At 46.1% G+C, this 20,534-nt stretch overlaps 1 protein-coding gene and 1 pseudogene across 3 annotated transcripts; both read right to left on the bottom strand.

The window, feature by feature from the left end:
• Positions 1-516: 516 nt before the first annotated feature.
• On the bottom strand, positions 517-9,078 carry LOC143511024 (uncharacterized). Of its 3 annotated transcripts, none has more exons than XM_077001006.1 (2): positions 2,731-9,078; positions 517-1,091 (listed from the first exon to the last, which is right to left on the bottom strand). In XM_077001006.1, exon 1 carries the CDS (start codon positions 9,076-9,078, stop codon positions 3,781-3,783), a length of 5,298 nt encoding a protein of 1,765 aa, XP_076857121.1. In that variant the 3' UTR covers positions 517-1,091; positions 2,731-3,780. The 3 variants fall into 3 exon arrangements, with proteins under 3 accessions (XP_076857121.1, XP_076857132.1, XP_076857141.1); XM_077001017.1 differs by having other exon boundaries at positions 517-2,987; positions 3,554-9,078; XM_077001026.1 differs by having other exon boundaries at positions 3,554-9,078.
• Positions 9,079-14,907: 5,829 nt separating this feature from the next.
• LOC143511033 (RNA-binding protein 15 pseudogene) lies at positions 14,908-17,674 on the bottom strand (annotated as a pseudogene).
• Positions 17,675-20,534: the final 2,860 nt, after the last annotated feature.

Genomic DNA, 20,534 nt, shown 5'->3' with positions numbered 1-20,534 from the left:
CGGATGCAAGAGTTTTATCACTGAGTACAAGGGTGAAATATTTTTCACAGACGTCCCCCTGAAAAACTAATCCCGTCCGGATAGGGCTTAAGTGTAGTTCAGGTTGTAACAAAGGTTTAAAATATATTCACTGCAATGTTCTCAAAATAGTGCCTTATTCACGGGAGAGAATTTCACAAAATTAATGTTGTCAAACAAGTTAAAACAATCACGTGTGTTTTCACATCTCTGGCATGCGCACTTAATTCGTTTCTGAAGTAATCTAAGTGTAGTTCAGGTTGTAACAAAGGTTTAAAATATATTCAGTTTTAATTGTGTGCGGACGGTTCTTGGTTTGTGACACTCCACATACATTTATCAGAAACCCTACAGAATGCGAGAGACGGATCTATGTATTCTGTTTAGATGCAGGGACCACAGAAGTGGGGTATTCCCTTTTATTGATCCTGTGTACTGGTACTGAGAATTATCAAAGGACAAATCAGCAGATAAATTAACACACTCGCTTTCTAAGAAACTCCAAATTCTTGTTTTTATTAGTTTAATTCATTTGAATCGCTGCAGTGTTGGAAGAGAGCCGAGAGTCACCATTTCATACACTCCTAAAGCCGACACGCTCCACCAGGCGTTCAGGACAACACCCAGTCAGAGACACACAACTTACATTTCTACCACTTTAGCATTTTACCGTTTTATTGTTGCTGGAGGCTCTAATACATTGTAATTGTAAGCTTTACAAAACCAAAACAAAAGACATAATATTCCACCCCAAAATAAAAACATCAACAGAATACAAAGCTAAATGCAGGTGAGAGAGAGACAGAGATAGGAGGGAGAGGAAGTGTGTGTGTGTGTGTGTGTGTGTTTCATATGTGTCCACACTGTGTACATCATAGGATTTTCTGCAGCCTCATCTAACAGAATCCTTTTACATCCTACACCAGCCAGCCACACACACACACGTTCCCAAACTGTAGCTGGGACATGAAACAGGAATTACACAGCTCTGCTGTTTGCGTTTGTTGAGAGCGCCGATCAGGTCAGTTCTTGGGGCCTACTGCTTGGACTTGTCCGCCAGAGTCTGAACACTCCTGTGGGTGACAGAGAGAGTGAGGGATGAGACAGAGAATGAGGGATGAGGGAAGGGATAAGTGATGGAAGAAATCCCTATAGGAGGGGGCACCACCGGCTTTCTCTCAGCAACCAGAGAAAGACTACAGTTAACACACACACACACACACACACACACACGGGTATGGACAAAACACTACTCTGCTCATCTATTGTACGTTATGCCCTACTCTGTGATGTGTTCAATGTTAAAGACTAGCCTGTATAAATTGGACCAAAACTGCATTAATTGGATGTTTGTAATAAATGCCTTGAAGCAAAACTCTGAACATGTAGATTCTTGTAGATTTTGTTCGAGGCCTCGTTTGTACACTGGTATATAAATAAGACGCGTTATTAGTTGCATTACTACTATCTCTACTACTACTGTATTGCAAAAGACAAAACTGTGATACAATCAATAAATTCTATATTTAACATATAAAAAGCAATCTCCATGGTAACTCCATGCAGTTACACAAGTGGCACACTTCCTCCACCTACAACCTCAAGTACGCGGTGCAACTACCCTGTACTTTCAGAGCATTCTGCAGTTCCACCCAGTCGCCACAAGAGGGAGCTGATACAGTCTCGCTAGCCCTGCTATGGAGGAGCAAGTCCTCAAGCGGGACAGTCTGGAGCCAGTCACACACGCACGCACGCACGCATTCCTAAGGCCTCAATTAAAAACAATTAACGATCACATATTTACTCCAGTCGTTCTGAAATTACATACATTCGCAATAAATAACTGCAGCATGACCAAGTTTTAATGACCATATTGATATAAAAACCTTTTAAATAATGGTCAGGACAGAGTTAAACAAGGATGATGAGAGGTAGAGGTAGAGGTAGAGAGAGAGAGAGAGAGAGAGAGAAAGGGAAGAAGAGAGTGAAAGACAGAGTGAGAGAAAGAGAAAGGTAGACGTGCAAATGGGGTAAATTAGAGGAGTAGAGAAAGAAGGTGAGAACCCTAGCGTTGCTGACAGGAACTGAAGTAGAGTGGGTTGGTTCAACCATGTCCAACATGATAGCAATAATAGTATTATCTTCACATGTAGGCTACAGGAATTTCAATTATGACAAATACAAATTTCAATAAAACTCATACTTATGCACTTTCCAAATAACTAATATGTATAATTGTAACAAGCATATGGATAATTATTATTATTAAAGCAAGATTTTGTAAAAAAATTATTAGAAAAAAATTAAATTTAAATAAAGATATTATTGCATTGTGTTTGAAATAAATTATATCACATTTAGCAATGCCACAACAATCGATAAGCAGTTGCCTAACATCCATTTCAAAACAAAAACAATTTCATATGGTTAATGACAATTTAAATCCACCAACTAAATTTTAGATAAAATTAGTTCTACAAAAACTATTCTTACAATTGAGAGTATCTGTAGCAAATGTTGATAAATTCTATTCAAGGCAGCACCTTGAAAAGAAAAAGTAATTGTGATAAGCATGATAGTAAGACTTCTAATACTATTTTACTGCACCGTACACAAGTAAGCACAACATTCATGGCCCTTTTGATTATTCAAGAACATTACAAGGCAAGAACAGTGAGTCTTACCATACAATGTTTGAAAAGATCACAGTACCTGCAGTCAAATATGGTGAAGGTTCAAAGATGTTTTGGGGTTGTTTTGCTGCCTCTGGAACTGGGTGCCTTGACTGTGTGCAAGTTATCATGAAATCTGAATGTGTCGGACGTGTACGTTGATGGCTAGTCGCCCACCCACGGACCATGTGCTCCGGTCAGAGAACAGCTGCAACTTCAGGTGATAACTTATTGAAAGGTTTATTTATTTCCAGGCATTACAGCGTGTGCGTGTGTGTGTGTGTGTGTGTGTGGTCTCTGCAAATTGAACATGTGCAGAAAAGGAGGAATTAGGAACTGTATAAACCAAATTCTACAATATACTAAATTATGCAGAATATACAGTAGTAATATCAAAATACACATTAAGTTACATTAACAATATATACATACTGACATAATTGCACTGAAATAACATTAATGTGTTCACGGAAACCAAATTACTGCAAATGGCAGAAGCGGGATTCACTGCCGTAAAGTCTAGAAAGACGACCGTTCACGTGAACAACTCGTGGCGCAATAGACATGGCAGCGTAACATTTGGGAGCTAAATAATGTTTCAAAATAACCCTAGAACAGTGGAAATAACACCACAGATCGAAAATACTGCTAATACAATGCCAAACCCACCTATTTATGTGTCTTTAAACCAAGGGATGAGCATTTAGCAAAGCATTTAGAAACGAGAATTTCCCGTTGAAATGTAGCTCGCGGTAAAATGAGCTTGCGGTAAAACCAAAGTTACACTGTTATGCTGTTTAGTCCGGTAACCAACACGAGCGGATGAAATACGACATAATTTCAAGTAGAAATTACGTACTTACATTATCATCAACGCACACGTGCACACAAAGAACATTCAATTTCAACAACGTGCTGGAGCAACACAGCAAGTGTCCGCTAGCAAAGCACACCGAAAGTTAGTCATGAAAGTACGCAAATGCGTGGTGCGTCACAGCTGACGTCACAACGCTGACTCCTGCAGGGAGTTTTCCACAGCCGCCCCCGGATTCGTAGAGCGAATACGTAGAAAAGGAAAGGCTCTGCTGGATTAGCATGCGCTGGGTTTACTATCGTCCGGCATCTCGACCAGCTTGGCGACAGGACGGGTGTAGAGATTGCCCTTGATGTCCACCTCTGCAGCGCGGACTTTACCGTCATCACTGAGGATGATACGGGTGATGCGCCCAATGGGCCACAGTGCTCTCGGGAGCTGTGGGTCGAGTACCATGACAACGGTGCCTACTGCTAAGTCTGGTGTAACAGTTCTCCACTTCTGGCGGGGCTGTAGACTAGGCAGATACTTGCGGATGAACTGACCCCAGAAGTGGTCGGCAAGCACCTGGCTGTGTCGCCATCTGCGTCGTCCCAGCAGGTCACTGGAGCCGTAGACTGCCTGGGGCAGTGAAGCATCTCGCCGCCCCATGAGGAGAAGATTAGGGGTGATCGGGTCAAGATCGGCCAAGTCAGAGGATGCGTAGCCGAGGGGCTTAGAATTAAGGATTCCCTCGATTTCTATGAGCACAGTCATTAGGACTTCCTCTGGGAGGACTTGGTCCTTCAGGACAGTCTGGAGGGAGGCCTTCACTGATCTAATCTCCCTCTCCCACGCTCCCCCAAAATGTGGAGCGAGAGGGGGGTTGAATCTGAACAGGATGCAATGTTTGGCCAACTGTTCCTTGAGCGATGGCTCAAGTGCTTCAAACGCTTGCTGGAGCTCCTTCTCGCCACCACGGAAATTGGTGCCTCTGTCGCAGAGTATCTCATAGGGCTTGCCCCTGCGCGCTATGAAGCGGCGGAGGGCAAGGAGAAAGGAGTCCGTGTCCATACTTGGCATCAGGTCGAGATGGACACAGCGGGATGTGAGACATTTTAAAATGATGCCCCAACGTTTCTCTTGCCGCCGTCCTATCTTGACAATGTATGGGCCGAAGCAATCCACTCTGGTGGACCAGAATGGAGGCTTATTGAGTCGGAGGCGCGCCGCAGGTAGGTCAGCCATCTTGGGCGTCGTAGGCTTGCTTCGCCATTTGCGACACTCGACGCAGTGTCGCTGGTGCTTCCTGATGGCTTGACAACCTCTAAGGATCCAGTACGCTCTCCTGATTTCTGCGAAAACTCTCTCCGGACCGGCATGTAGGAGACGGTTGTCGTAGTCCTTCACCAGGAGTTGCGTGATGGGGTGGTCTGGTGCAAGGACAATTGGGTGAATTGAGTCTTTGGGTAGATCGACAGCTTTACGGAGGCGTCCTCCCACTCTGATGAGACCAAGAGTACAATCGTACTCCGGTGAGAGTGATATGAGGCGGCTACTCGGTCGGATAGGGCAGTCATGTTGCAGGGCGCCGAGTTCCTCAGGGAAGCTGTCAGCTTGCGCTCGCTTCAGGAGAGTTACTTCTGTGTCTATGCGAGCTGGAGCGGACATGGAGGTCGCTGCCGCCCCGTGTTGGGACTGGTAAGTGGCGTCTACCAGTTCAGACCAACTATTGTACTGTAGTGGATCGGGACAGGTGTCGGAGACTGCAAGCTGTCCGCAGAACGTGTATTTCCTGAGCTCTACTGTATCCCCCACTCTCTCCGCTAAATTCTCCGGCCAATGGCTAGGGGGTTCATACAGGAAAGCAGGTCCACTGTTCCAGCGGCTGGGTTGAGCTAGTTGATGAAGTGACTTCCCCCGAGTGATGTCATCCGCAGGGTTCTGTGCAGAGGGAACGTACCTCCAGTCACTGATATCGGTGTGCTCTTGGATTTCAGCTATGCGAGTTCCGACGAACACCTTGTACTGAGCCGAGTCAGACCGGATCCAACTAAGCACCGTGGTGGAGTCTGACCACATGATTGTGTACCTCAGGGTTAGGGTGAGCTCAGAGTGTAGCAGTTTGGCAAGTTGAGCTCCGGTCAGCACAGCACTGAGCTCGAGACGGGGCATGGAGAGCTGCTTCCTTGGTGCAACCCGGGATCGGGCCATGACGAATGCCACATGTGGGTGTCCTTCTGCGTCTTCCATACGAAGGTAGGCAACGGATCCGTATGCCTTCTCGGAGGCGTCGCAGAACACATGAAGGTCGGAAGCGTCAGCGCTCATGTTGACAGGCATGTAGCAACGAGGCATGCTGATGTGCTGAAGGTGGGGAAGTTCACTCTCCCAATTCTGCCACACCGAGAGGAGTTCTCCGGTGATGGGCTCGTCCCACTGTTGTTCGTGCCTCCATAGGGCTTGGATCAGGATCTTGGCACGAGTGGTATAGGGGATAATATACCCTAGTGGATCGTACTGAGATGCCAGAATTCGATACACGTTCCTCAGCGTGGGCTCAGAAGATACTGGTTGGCGGTACTTGTAGCCAAGCGTGTCCGTGGGACAGTGCCACCGTAGGCCTAGGGTGGATTCCTGAGGATCCGCTCTCTCGGCAGTTAGCCACAGTTCACTGCCTTCGGACCTTGCCTCTGATGGGAGATGAGCGATGACCTCTGGTCGATTGCTCGCCCACTGCCTCATGTCGAATCCACCAGCCGCGAGCAAGACTCTCATATCGTCAATCAGCCGTCTGGCCTGTGGTGGAGTGCGGAGAGACTGAAGGCAATTGTCTACGTAGAAGGCATTGTTGACCGAGTTCAAGACCTCTTCGTAGCTGGCACTGTTGGTCTTGACGTGCTGTTGCAATGCGTATATGGCACAGCACGGGCTGCAGGTAGTACCGAAGGGCAGAACACGCCATTCATAGATGTCTGGGCTGCGTTCCTTCTCCATGTCACGCCACAGGAAACGGAGGAGTGGTTGGTCTTCAGGGAGTAACCGGATCTGGTGGAACATCCCTCGGATGTCCCCACTGATGGCCACTGGATACTCTCTGAACCGAAGGAGCACGCCGAGCAGTGACGCTCCTAGGTTGGGTCCAGGGAGTAGGATGTCATTGAGGGCGGTCTGCTGATACTTGAACGAACAATTGAACACCACTCTGGCCTTCCCATTGTGATGAACAATGTGGTGTGGAATGTACCAGGACTCCTCTGACTGGCTTGCTTCGTCACTGCTGATCTTGATAACATATCCAACTCTCTCCAGCTTATGGATCTCCTCGTTGTAGACCTTAGCCAGATCTGGGTTGCTGGTTAAGCGTCGCTCAGTAGCACGTAGCAACGGCATCACCGCCGATGGAGGTGCGTGTAGTTTGGGAGCTACCAGCTTGCGGAGTAGAGGTGTGGCGTAGCGGGCTATGCCATTTACCGTGACGCGGACAGTTCGCTGGTCAAGTGTATTGACAGCTAGCTGATCTTGCTTGGAGCGTGTCGCCTCCTTCTCAGACCGGAACGGCAAGGTATCAACTTGCCAGAGCATCTCAACATGCCTGAGTAGGTCTCGATTAGGAGAGTGGAACGCTGCATGGAGACATGACGTCTCCTTGGAGGGGGTTTGTAGGAATTTGGTAGGTCCCTGTATGGTCCATCCCAGTAGGGTACACACCGCGACTGGACCGCCTTGAGGTCCACTCAGTACTGGACGTACAGGAGTGATCAGGTGTGGGTGATCAGAACCGATGAGGAGTGAAGGCTGGACTACGCTAAAGCCTCGCACTGGAACACCACGGAGGTAGTCAAACCTCTTCTTGAGCCTCTCTGCAGGGCAGGACTGCTCTGCAAGACTGAGCTCTTCTGCAGTGAAGGCATGGTTGATGGCGTATTTCACCCGAGTGTCGTTCGGATTGCATACCTCAAATGACACTGATGCTCCATTAAGCTTCACCACATCTTGTCTGATGGTGCGGAGTGACAAAACTTCATCCTCCCTTTGCAGACCAAGATGCCTGGCAGCGGCAGGAAGAAGAATGGTTCTTTCAGACCCATCATCTAGTACGGCGTAAGTATCCAGTGTCTTGTCACCGCTGTGCAGCTGAATAGGAATAACCTTTACCATGACGCGCCCGGAGTGACTGGACTGGCTTACATACACCATGCTGGAGGATGCAATACTCGTGAAGGGGGTCTGGCAGGCTTTGGTTGCTACTTCGTGCAGGACAAGAAGGTGTTGCTCGTTGCAGGTGGAGCATGGCTTCTTCAAGGTGCAGCTCTCCGGCTTATGTCCACGCCCACATCGCCAGCATTTACCCTTCTCCTTGATCCAAGCTCCTTTCTCAGCTGTACTGAGTTTGGCGAACTCTGTACAAGCACTGAGGTAGTGTTCTTGGTTTGAACAGTAGGGGCAGTAAGGCTTAAAGCGCTCCCGCTTCTTGGAGGCTTGACCGGGGTTGGAACTGACTGTAGAGGTGACAGAACTTTGTGGTGACTCCGAGCTTTCAGGTTGGTTAGTCACGTAGATAGTGGCGGACTTAGACTGCTGGGGCTTGGTAGTCTTGTTCTTGCGTTCGGGCTGCGTGACTTCAGGTTTGGAGGCTTCAGTAGCACGTCTTGCCACCTGTATAGCTTGAGCCTTGCGTTCAAGCCAATGTGCAAAATCTGGAAGCGTGTATGTCTGATCACTGCCACTGCAGATGATCCCCTTGGATATGCAGTGCTCAGCAAACCGGTCTCTGTACGTGGCGGGTAGCTTACTCAGCAGTGTGTCCACGTGAGAGCCACATCTCAGCTCAGCTCGAGAGGGACCATCAATAGTGCTCAGCAGTCCCACTAAAGTGCTAACAGCAGATGAGAAGTCCTCTAAAGCCTGTGCGTCACCAGGCCTGATAGGGGGAGAGTTCAGGATAGCTTTCAGCTCTCCTTGGACAAGCTGGCGCGGTTGACCATAGCGCTGTTCGAGGGCATGCATGGCGCTACTATATGGTGTTGGATCGTTCACATACCTCTTGGCCACCTGATAGGCGTTGGGCAGTTTGAGAAGGTCAAGAAGTATTTGGTACTTGTAGTCCTCGGTTAAGTGTTTGTGTGGACTTAACACACTGTCTAGACCTTTCTTCATCATGATAAAGTCACTCTCCTTGCCAGTGCTGAACGGGATAAGCTTGGGCTTTGGAATGCCGTAGGAAGAAGCAATGGCCATTTCCAGGATGCCTGGAGCTGTTGGGCCCCGTGATGGGACAGGTTGCCCGTAGGGTGCTGGTGGTGGCATACGAAACATGCGAGTAGCTGGCGGGAGTGTTGTATAATAAGGGCAGTACCCTCCGGATGGGTAAACTTCAGGAGGATAGGCAGGGTACTGAGGGCACGACTGATATTGTGTTGATGGAGGAAGTGAATGCTGAGTAGGCCGAGGAATAGGATCACGCGGTGGGACAGGAAGTGGATGGTTTACTGACTGTGCTGGGCGTAATGGGCTGTGACGCAGGCCATGGTGGACATCCATCCTGTCGATGTGGGGTATGAAGTGCAGAGTTGAAGTGGGAGATCCATCCATCCTCCATGGGCACTTGTGCCGAGGCCTGGTGGACTGGCTGGGTGAGCATAGCTTGGTCTTGTGCACGTGGCTCTCCAGTCTGAGGCAGAAAGTCGGGCTGTCGTGACGGGGAACCACCCTGTGACACTGGCTGCTGAAGGGGTTCTTCCCTGTCTGCGGTAGTGTAGCGGGCGGGGGTGTGCACTGGTATTGACCGATGGCTGCCAGCAGGGCTGTCTAGGGTTAGCCTTGGCAAACTAGTGTACTGTGGAGGATAAATATGGTAACATGGAGGATAGGAGGGCTGATACGTTGGAGCACTTTGTGAATAGGGCAGGTGTTTGGCGCTGTCCATCACAAGCCGCAACTCCTGTAACTGTTTGGTAAGGTCGTTGCAGCGGGCTTCAATACGATGCAATTGCTCCTCTTTATCTGTCCTCTGCAAAGTTGGAACAGGCGTGATGAAGTCGGCAGGCACTAGCTGGTTAGTAGATTGACTCTCTGTAGCCTGATGAAGGTGTCGCTCAAAGGGAGGCAGCTGTTTGGCTGGGAAACCAAGTTCGTAGTCCCCAAGATGCCGTGGGAGCTGTCTCACTCTCTGGGGACGGGCTTGGACATCGTCCTCTCTGTCATCACCTTGGAAGGTCGCCATAGTGCCGTGGGCGGAGCTATCCGGCTCGAAGGACCACTTGTGTCGGACGTGTACGTTGATGGCTAGTCGCCCACCCACGGACCATGTGCTCCGGTCAGAGAACAGCTGCAACTTCAGGTGATAACTTATTGAAAGGTTTATTTATTTCCAGGCATTACAGCGTGTGCGTGTGTGTGTGTGTGTGTGTGTGTGTGTGTGTGGTCTCTGCAAATTGAACATGTGCAGAAAAGGAGGAATTAGGAACTGTATAAACCAAATTCTACAATATACTAAATTATGCAGAATATACAGTAGTAATATCAAAATACACATTAAGTTACATTAACAATATATACATACTGACATAATTGCACTGAAATAACATTAATGTGTTCACGGAAACCAAATTACTGCAAATGGCAGAAGCGGGATTCACTGCCGTAAAGTCTAGAAAGACGACCGTTCACGTGAACAACTCGTGGCGCAATAGACATGGCAGCGTAACATTTGGGAGCTAAATAATGTTTCAAAATAACCCTAGAACAGTGGAAATAACACCACAGATCGAAAATACTGCTAATACAATGCCAAACCCACCTATTTATGTGTCTTTAAACCAAGGGATGAGCATTTAGCAAAGCATTTAGAAACGAGAATTTCCCGTTGAAATGTAGCTCGCGGTAAAATGAGCTTGCGGTAAAACCAAAGTTACACTGTTATGCTGTTTAGTCCGGTAACCAACACGAGCGGATGAAATACGACATAATTTCAAGTAGAAATTACGTACTTACATTATCATCAACGCACACGTGCACACAAAGAACATTCAATTTCAACAACGCGCTGGAGCAACACAGCAAGTGTCCGCTAGCAAAGCACACCGAAAGTTAGTCATGAAAGTACGCAAATGCGTGGTGCGTCACAGCTGACGTCACAACGCTGACTCCAGCAGGGGGTTTTCCACACTGAAGATTACAAAATGATTTTGGGTCGCAATGTAGTGCCAAGCTGGGTTTGCGTCCTAGGCTATGGGTCCTCCAGCCAGACAATGACCCCAAACACCTTCAAAAGCACCAAGAAAGAAAGCGCAGGAGATTTCTAAAGTGGCCACCAATAAGTCCGGATCTAAATCCCATTGAACACCTGTGGAGAGATCTTAAAATTGCTGTTGGGAGAAGGCACCCTTCAAATATGAGAGAATTGGAGCAGTTTGCAAATGAAGAGTGGTCCAAAATTCCAGTTGAGAGTAGGGTTGCAACGGTAAGAGATTTTCACGGTATGATAACCATCTCAGAAAATACCACGGTTATCACGGTATCACATATTGTTACATATATTATTAAAAGATACACTGACCCTTAAAGAAATTACAATTTTGTTCAATGAACTATTTATTGTAAAAACCTTAACTATTGTATACAAAATGTCTCCTTAAAAAAATAAGCTGTACACCTGTTTATATAAATACTGCAAAATTAGAGAAACCTAAATTATGGCGCTACTTCGTTTCACAACAAATATCTGTCTGACTGAACAGGGGGATATTCCACAAAGCGAGCTTATGAAAGCGGCGCTTATTAGAGTGAGCCTCGCTTGAGTTAGCCAAACAATTAACTTCCGTCTAGTTCCGTTCCACTAATGAAATCCAGACGCAACCTGTTCCCGCTAATTCAAGCCAGGCTTTTGTAATCGGCGATCATGTGCGTGCACACAGTATTTACACAGCCTCACTAATCGATATTCGAAAAGGCAAGAAAAAGTCGAAAGAGCTGAAAGAACGAGCAGCTTTTTTCTTCTTCTGCTGAACAGGAGCTACTCATACGTCTTTATGAGGAATATAAAGACGTTATTATGAAGAAAGGCAACACGTCCTGTATTAATACAGCCAGAGAAGCTGCCTGGCATAATATTGCAGACAATGTGTAAGCATATAATTTAATTCATTCATTGGCATTTAAAAAGTGTTATAATAAATTAATAATGTTAATAATTTCCTCATTTAGAAATAACATGAGCGGGGTTATGAGAACGTGGCAGCAGGTCAAGGTGAAATATAAAAATATACTCCAGAATGGTAGAAGTACAGTTGATTAGTCCAATGTGCAGGAAAAGATAAAACACCATATTAAATAACTGCATAAAATATTTTAGCAACCAGAAAGAAAACTGCTGCTGCTACTGGTGGTGGGCCTCCTGTAGCAGCCCTCACTCCTGCAGAAGACCATGCTTTAGAGCAAAACAGCAGACGCCCCATCATTGTGGGAATCGAAGGAGGAACATCATCTGATCCTGTCTGTCCTCATGATACACAGCCTTATGTTAAAGGTAGGTTCAGTTGTTTCTCAGATTTTACATTTTTGTTCTTACAGGCTACATCATAGTATTATTGTATTCTTGATGACTAAAATTTTACAGTGGTGGGGGGTGTGCTGACTCTTTTGGACCCTCTTGTATTTGACAATGATGTGCATACCATAAACCAGCCCATTTCTTATGACTGAACCCTGAGGATCGTTAATATTTATGTGTCTTAATTTGTTGGTTTCAGGGGGAGATTGCTGGACCATCCAGGATGGTACAGGAGGATGAGGACACAGTTTCTGCCTGTTCAGAAAGGACACAGTGTCTGCCTGTTCTGTAAGGCGTGTGTGTGTATGTATCTGTCTGTTAATGTGCTGTGTGATCTCATGATTTGTGTTGTATTTAAAGGAAATGGAAGAACAGAGAGAAGACCCTCAGGCCTCCATGTCCAGAGCTCACACCTCTACAAGAGAACACGTGAGTAGTAGTTATGCAGCTCAACATGAATAAATACTTCTCAATCTTGACTATACTTCAGTCTTAAAGGAATCTGAGATTAGTGAGATCTACAAAAGGTACTTGCTCCAAGATATAGAATGTAAAAAAGCAGATCTGCAATACAAAAAACTAAAAATATGGAAGTTGGAGCTTGAAATAAAGAAAATTGAGAAAAATGTGAGTATTTGCAAAAAGGTCTGACTTTAATATGCTCGTTTTTGCAAGATAAGTAAATCAAAGTTTCTTCTGTCCACAGGCTCAGCAAGACAATTAATAAATTTCTTTTTCCAAAAAAAAAGGCATCTTGTTTTATGTTAATAAACAATTGCAAACAAAATATTCCCTTAACTAAAGTAAGTGTTTGCATACATGTCCCTCATAGCTCTACAATCCATGTGGTCTGCAATTAAAATGTTGTCTTCCCATTGCTCCAACTGCACTCTTGGCATTTCTTCTTTTTGCAGTATTGCCACATTGTGCAAAACTGCACAGGGTGCTACAATATCACAGGCTCTCTCAGGGGTGACTGAGATGGCGCAAGCAGTTAAATCTGCTCTTTAACTGTCCAAATGCCATCTCAATGCATGCCCTTGTCTTTGAATGTGCACGATTGAACCTCCTCTCTGCATCTGTTGTAGGGTCTGCATATGAGGTAAGGAGAAAAGGTTGGCAGGGGTAACACCTATCCCCAAGCAGTAAGCCAGGAAAAGCACCTACGATTATAAGGAGAAGAGTTAAACACTGAGGCCAAATCTGCACTATTTTGTGTGGTTGGAGTGTTCTTACCTTGGGCAAACCTCTGTCTCAGTGAGGAGGCACGAAATATCCTGGAATCGTGCACTGAGCCAGGACATTTTGCCTCAATGTTGGAGAATAGAAATTGGCTGGTGCAAACCATTTAGAACAATGGCAAAAGTGACAAAGGGTGAAAGTTATTCAAACCCATGAACTGACATGATTTACATTTTCTGTTGGGTAGGCAAAACTTGCATGTACCTGTACATTGATGCTGTGAAATAATTTTTTGGTTCACATAGTCTGCCTCCATGGGTACAGATGGAGCCTTTTATCCAGATGTGAGTACAGTCTATAGCACCAATGACATTTGAAAATCCTAGAGAATTAAATTCTCTAGGATTCTAACTAACTCTAACCCTAACCAACCCAAGCCCAAACCCTAACTAACTCAAACCCAAACTAACCCTAAATACAGTTGTGGAAGCACAAGGGCGATTGTTTGAAAACAGCACATATTATACCAGAAAATACACTTACACTGTGAAATATGACTTTCATTGAACCAGGTTAATTTGGTATAAAATATAAGAAGAAAAATCACCCTTAAAAATGTCTATGCAAAACACAAGAAGCAAATGGAACACAATGCACACATAATTCACACTTGCATACTGTGAATTTTCAAATGGACAATATGTAAAAATGTGCCATCTTTTGTCAATTGTGATTTTTACACCCCAATCGAAATTTGTCCTCCGCTTTCAACCCATCTGTGCAGTCAGAACACACACACACACACACACACACACACACTAGTGATTACTAGGGGGCTGTGGATCACACATGCCCAGAGCGGTGGGCAGCCCTAGCCCGGCGCCCGGGGAGCAGTTGGGGTTAGGTGCCTTGCTCAAGGGCATCTCAGTCATGGCCTCAGGTCTGGGAATCGAACCCACGAGCCTCCGGTCACAAGACCAGTTCCCTACCACCAGGCCATGACTGCCCCAATGTGGAACAATATGTGTCCCAATATGTGGAACTGAAAAACAAAAGGAATACTTATTCAAGCGTTAGAAACGTGAAAGTAATCATGGCTGGATCTTGAATTTACCAGTTGTCGGTATCCCAACTGTATAGTATATGCAGCTGTTCATCTACAGAAGGAGTTCAATTCACACTACACACCATACTATACTTTGGGACTTTACAATTGCTCATTTTGATTGGCCAAGAGTGTTAAGGTAGGCAAAACACATGCAGTGCATATGAAGCAGGAATCACTGTCCTATTGCATTATATGACGCTCTGACATATTGTATCAAACTATTACTGATATTCCAATAATCCCAATGTTTGCAAAATACCAAAAAGAAATATTTATTATATCTACTGCCATCTCTGATTTACATTTGCTCAAATTACAATCAGAAGGGGGTGGGAAATACCAGTTACCTGAACCAGTTATCTCACTTTTCTGGGCTGGCTGATGAGGTGCAGGTCCAAATTTTTAATTTGCATACTAGAAAGCTAAGCAGCAGTTGAACGTTGACAATAAAACTAGAAAACTATTAACTGTATTAACTGGAAAATCACGTGTGGGTGTAACTCATGAGGGTGCATGTCACGCAAAACTGATTACACATCACGCAAAATGCACTGATTAAATATGTAGTTACCGTTCATGCTTTTGTTATGTATACTGTATTTTAATTTTTTTCCAAAATGGCATCACAGATTCCCAATTTCTCACATTTGAGAAAAAAACACAAGTCTATGCAAACATATTGAACATTCTGAAAAACATGAGTTTGTTCCAGTTCATCAATAAGACAGACTTAGAACTGAAAAGGGGAAAATAAACAAGCCACATGTTATCTGCTGTGTGATTTATGAGCCAGGGTACTAAAGTTAACCCCTCTCCCTGACCTAACCCATCAGGCATTATAATTCCAGGACATTTTAGTGCACTATGAGGCTGTCCGCACAATGACCATGACCAGGAAGTCCTCTGATGTGACAAGTGCTTTGGCTGTGGAGTCCAGGAACTGCTGAGAGAAATCGCACGGTGGAAACACATGCAGTACTGATGCACTCCCTTTGTCTCTGCTGCCCCCTGCTGGTAGACTGATAACTCCTGCAGCCTGTTTCTGCTTCAGGTAAGACACCAGGTTCCTGAGAGGCCGCTCTGTTGAGCCACCTGTTGTTTCCTCTCCGCCCGGCACCGCCAGCAGCACGGCAAAGCCAGCAGGACCGGCTGCCGCCATGCGTCGCGACACCTCTTCCAGTTTGGGAGGGTCCAGGCGCAGCCTCTGGCTGATGCGTAGGAGTGGGGTTTGGGTCTGTGTCAGGCTGTGCAGGCCAGCGGCCGCACGCCGTTCCCCTTGTAAGAGGTGCATATCTGTGGGAAAACAGCTGTTCTTGAGCTGCAGAAGGCCGCGCCACACCCTGCGCTGCTCACGCAAGTCCGGTCCGCCGCAGGACGACGGCTCCTCGATTTGCTGGCCACTAGACCTGCGCTTGCCCTCACACTCCAGAGCAGAGCTGGAGGGGCGGAGTCTCCCCGGAGACATCCTATTGGCCCACTCGGTGTCTCCGGTTTGGCCGCTGCTCCCGGGACTGCACTCAGGCACGTTGCTATGGTGCGCACGCACAGCCTCGCCACTGTCTGGTGAGCGCTTTGCCGCCTGCCGCTTCTGGAGGGGGTCGTGTCCCTGCAACTCACGCTCCAAAGACCACGCTCTTCGAGGACGAAACTCACGCTCCAAAGACCACGCCCTCCGAGGACGACGCTCATGCTCCAGCACAGCCCCTCCCACCCCCCCAGTCCGGGGCAGTGCTGGCCAGTCTGCAGGGACCAGCAGGGCGTCTCGGAGACGCAGGGACGGAGGAGACCTGCCCCTCACTCCTCCGCGTGGCACTAATGGTTCAGGAAGCAGCTCATAGTGAGGCAAGGGCTGTAAGTGGCGCTGCTCTGTGTCAGCGAAGTCCACTCGAAGGCGCCGCTCAGGACCTCCCAGCGGGAAGCCACGCATGTGGACGCAGGCTGCCTGCGCTGCATCCAGACTTTCATACTGAATGTAGGCCCAAGGTTCCCCTTTCCGATAGTCGATAGTCCTGATGGTGCCAAAGCGATCAAACTCACGAGCCACGGCAGACAGTGGTATCCCTGGACCCAGACCCCCCACCCACAGACGTGTGGTTGGCGTCGGTCTGCCATATCCAATTTTGATTGGGTTACAGCCCACCACTGTTCCTGACATACTAACCTTGGCACGGTGAGCCATGTCTAGATTCTCAAACTTCAGGAAGCCGTATGTGCTGTTCTGCCCTCTGGTGGGCCTTTTGATGTCCACCTCAGTGATGACCCCGAACCTCTCAAAAGCCCGACGTAGGTCATTTTCAGTCACAGTGATGTCCAGGTTGCCCAGAAACAGCGTTCTGTTTGCTCTGTGATCATTCTCAGGGGAAACAATGTCCTCTGGGATAAAAGGGGGATGAGTTCTCATGTCAAACAGAGAGAAATCTCTCTCCAGCTCGCGGGACAGTGACGGTAAGGGGGGAGGAGGTGGAAGGGGAAGCTGTAGTCTGTAGTCCCTGTAGCCAACGCCAGGGGGGGACAGTGGTCTCTGGCCATATAACGGTCTGTGAACAGTTACGGTTGCGTAGGTGTCTCTACTCAGAGGGGAGCGACTCCTACGGCGGTGTAAATACACAGCTTCAATTTTCAGCGGGCGATCATTAAGCAATAATTTACTGCGTGAATGCTTAGCGGCTTTTGCGTCATCTGTCTTTCTGAAGTTGACAAACGCTACCCTTTCGTCATTAACACGACTGATTTTGATACCAACATCCCCGAACTTTTTGAACTCCAGAAACAATGCATCTTCAATTACTTCGTCACTTATTTGTGCACTAAAGTCACTTATTTTCAACGTTTTGTACTCACTCTCAGTAGGAGAAACACGGGGCTCCCCACGAGAGGCATTTCTTGTGTTACTATCCAAAACAAGTCCGTCACGAGACCTGCTGCTCGGGGCAAGAGTGGCGGTATTCCCAGTTCGACATGCCATTATTTCATCGAGATCTCGTCCACCTCTCTGTTCACCGAGCAAACTCCTCCTGATATACTCGCTTTTGGTCGAGTTATCCCCGTTGTTGCTCCCCGAGTGGATCACTCCTCTCTTCTGCCATGTCGCTGGGCGGCTTCTCCCCTTGTCTCCTTCATCATCCAGCACCCGCCATCGTTTCTTTATTGGTGAACGATCCTTTTCTTTCATTTTCTTTAAACGGAGCTAATTTAGTAACTCAGCACGTCACTGCACGAAACTTATCAAATATTATCATAAACTCCAAAGGAGGCTTCTCAGCTTTCGTGTTTTTCCAGTGCACTTCATGCTACACAGGAGCCATTTTGAAATTGGGCTGAAGGTTCACGCCCAGCGCCTCCGGTGTAGGAAGTGAGGCGCACATTCACAGGAAGCTGTCGGAAACTCTGCCGGTTGACGTCCGTGACGCTTGTCTCGGAAATAATTCCTGGAAATAAATGTATTTGTTTTTGTTTCATTTTATTATAAATTATATAAACCCTTTAGGTCTAAGCTGAATGCAGCTACTTCATATGCTGCCCACTAATATGTGCGAATCAAAGCACAACGTTATAACATACGACGTGCTCGGTAACGTTATAACATGACAAGCACGGTAACATAATGAAAGACGCGCTCGGCAACATTATGACGTATGACGTGTTTTGCCGCTCTGTACAGCATAGATCGAGAAAACCAGTTTCCGGTTTTGTTATGCAAATGATTTGGGGAATTTTGAAAGGCAAAATTGGCAGACATTTCATTCTAATTCTAAATGTCTCTGTGTTTATACTTGTGCCTGAACCGGAGAGATAACGTGTGACTCCGATAATCTTTTTCACTGCATCTGGATGGTGGCACTATGGCGTCCCAGCAGAGGATAGAATATAACTCAGTAGCGTGAATAGCGTGAAAAACAAACCAAATCCTGCATATTAACAGTCAGAGCAAAGTCGAAATGAACTTGATCAGACTAAAAACCTAAATTTGACTTCATTGATTTCATGCCTCTTAAGTAACTGGAATTGCAACTACACATGACTAAAGCTTACTGTCACAGTTGAATTACAAAATTTAATATTACTGCATACAGAATATACAACAAAAGAACATGTTAATATCTTTACAAACACATATTCTGCAATAAATCCAAGGAGATGAAATCCTAAAACGCTTGAGCAGGGCAGAAGTGGATAGATGGTCTTCGGTAAACTGAATGAAGTGGATGTTAGATGTTAGGGGCATGGTGGATGTTAGGGCTACAGTGGGGTATTATCATAGCAATGCCGTTGAACACTGGGGATGTATGCCTGCATGCAGTTATCTCAAATAGTTTTGAACCATGTCCACTCGGACAGGTCTTGTGCGATAGTATTCTGCTCAGGAATGACCGGTGAGCTAACGGTGGAGATACTATCCATGATTCTGAAGTTGGTTACTTATTTTAAAAGTGTGTGTTCACGATGCGTGTTTGCTGCGCACTTTGTTTAAAAGAGAGAGATTAAACAAACGAGCATAGGAGCATACATTAAAGAGGTTATTGTTTCCCATACTGATTTTGTGAATGTAGAAAAAATATTAAAATATAATGAAAGCATTCCTTTGTATGCTTTGTATTTTATTAATACACACAGGTGATGTGCTGTGCTTGATTGTTGTAAATGCTGGCACAGATAAGGGCTTCCCTCCATGGCATCTCAGCTCTTCTCCAAGTCCCGAGTCCATTTTCCACCCCAGCATATTCAGGCAGGCTTGGAGAGGTGGACGCATGAGACAGCTGTGTCATAAAGAGGCCCAGTCCAAGACTCTGGCCACTACATCGCAGGAAGTCTTCGCTGTCTGCGGAGCAAAAGACACCAGTTGCTGCATCGTCTCGGCTGGACTGTGAACAGCCGTCTGTATGGCCTTGGGTCGCTGCTTCGCGTTGTCCAGGGGACACAGCTTTGCAGGAGGTCTAGGCTGAAGAACAAGGGGACTGCTGTGCACTTTTAGAGTCTCAAGGTAGGACACAGAGCCCTGAGGAGTCTGCTGCTTCCTCTTATCCTTCCCAACGATTCCAGTAGGAATATAGGAACATTCTTCTGTCTTTCTATGTGTTGTTCCAGTGTATGGTGAGCTCACTGGCACTGGAGCTGCACACACTGGAGCTGCAGCCTGGGACAATCTGGAGTTTCTGAACCGTATGGCAATGCCGTTAGTGATCTTGGCCCTGCACAGATTAGCAACCTTGTCCTTGATCTGACTTCCCAGGCAAGTTGAGGAAGGAAGCTCTCCAGTCACAGCACTGTCTGAAATTTGTGGTTCCACAACACGTCCACTCTTGCTCTCTGTCCTGGGTGTTGTTTGGCACAAAGAGGTGGGTGAGGTGTCCGGAGATCCATCGAGTATTAAGTTGTGGAAATTTAGTGGGAGCACGGAGCTGTAGATGTATTAGAGGTTTCATCTTTTCATCGTGTTGCTTCTTTTGAATCTCTGGAAGAAAACAATCATCGATTTTTCGACCAGGAAATCTGGTCACAATCAGAAGATTCATTTTCATAACTTCCTGAAACTGTTTTAAAATAGAAAAAACAGAAAAACGTTTAAAATCGAAGGAGAAAGTGCGAGCAAAAAATAGCTACGAACATGCCAGTAGACAGTCGTTTTAAATATTGCCACTTTTTGATTATTGCGTCATTACGCAATAATACACGAGAGGGAGTGCTATAAAGTGTAATATTGGCACTGCTGTGCCAATATTACACGTATAGCACGAACCTCGAGTGTATTATTGCGATTATACCACAGTTCCATTATCGCTGTTTATTGAAAGATTTTGAGTTAAAGAGGACGAGAAAATACGACCTGTTTGGTAAAATACTCCGCCAGTTAAAATAGTTCCATTCAATGGCTCGCTGCTAAACTTACACAACACTGGAATAGCCTTACCCAATAAATATTATAGAGGTAAATATACACAAAAACAACTATTGATAAAGTTGAATTTATTAAAAATAAAGTACAACAATTATTGACCATCCACGGCTGATTGGAGGTTCGTTCAGGTATCTGTTCAGTCCAGCTCTTAAACCAACGAAGCTGCTGATGCTATATAACTCTCCCTTCACGTTTCTGACGGATCCATAAAAACGTCGTAAAAGCTGATTCATTTCATTTTTGTTGATAATACTAAAATCGACTGCAATGTCATTGCTTTTTAACCAGGATGTAAATATATTAAGAGCCCA

The sequence above is a fragment of the Brachyhypopomus gauderio genome, chromosome 1 (assembly GCF_052324685.1).
Source record: "Brachyhypopomus gauderio isolate BG-103 chromosome 1, BGAUD_0.2, whole genome shotgun sequence".
Classification (NCBI taxonomy): Eukaryota; Metazoa; Chordata; class Actinopteri; order Gymnotiformes; family Hypopomidae; genus Brachyhypopomus; species Brachyhypopomus gauderio.
Note: the sequence above shows the minus strand (reverse complement) of the source record. Positions and strands in the feature narration are given on the sequence as shown.

Coding starts and splice junctions, on each gene's coding strand:
- LOC143511024 (XM_077001006.1), bottom strand. CDS start 9,078: ATGGATGGATCTCCCACTTCAACTCTGCACTTCATACCCCACATCGAC.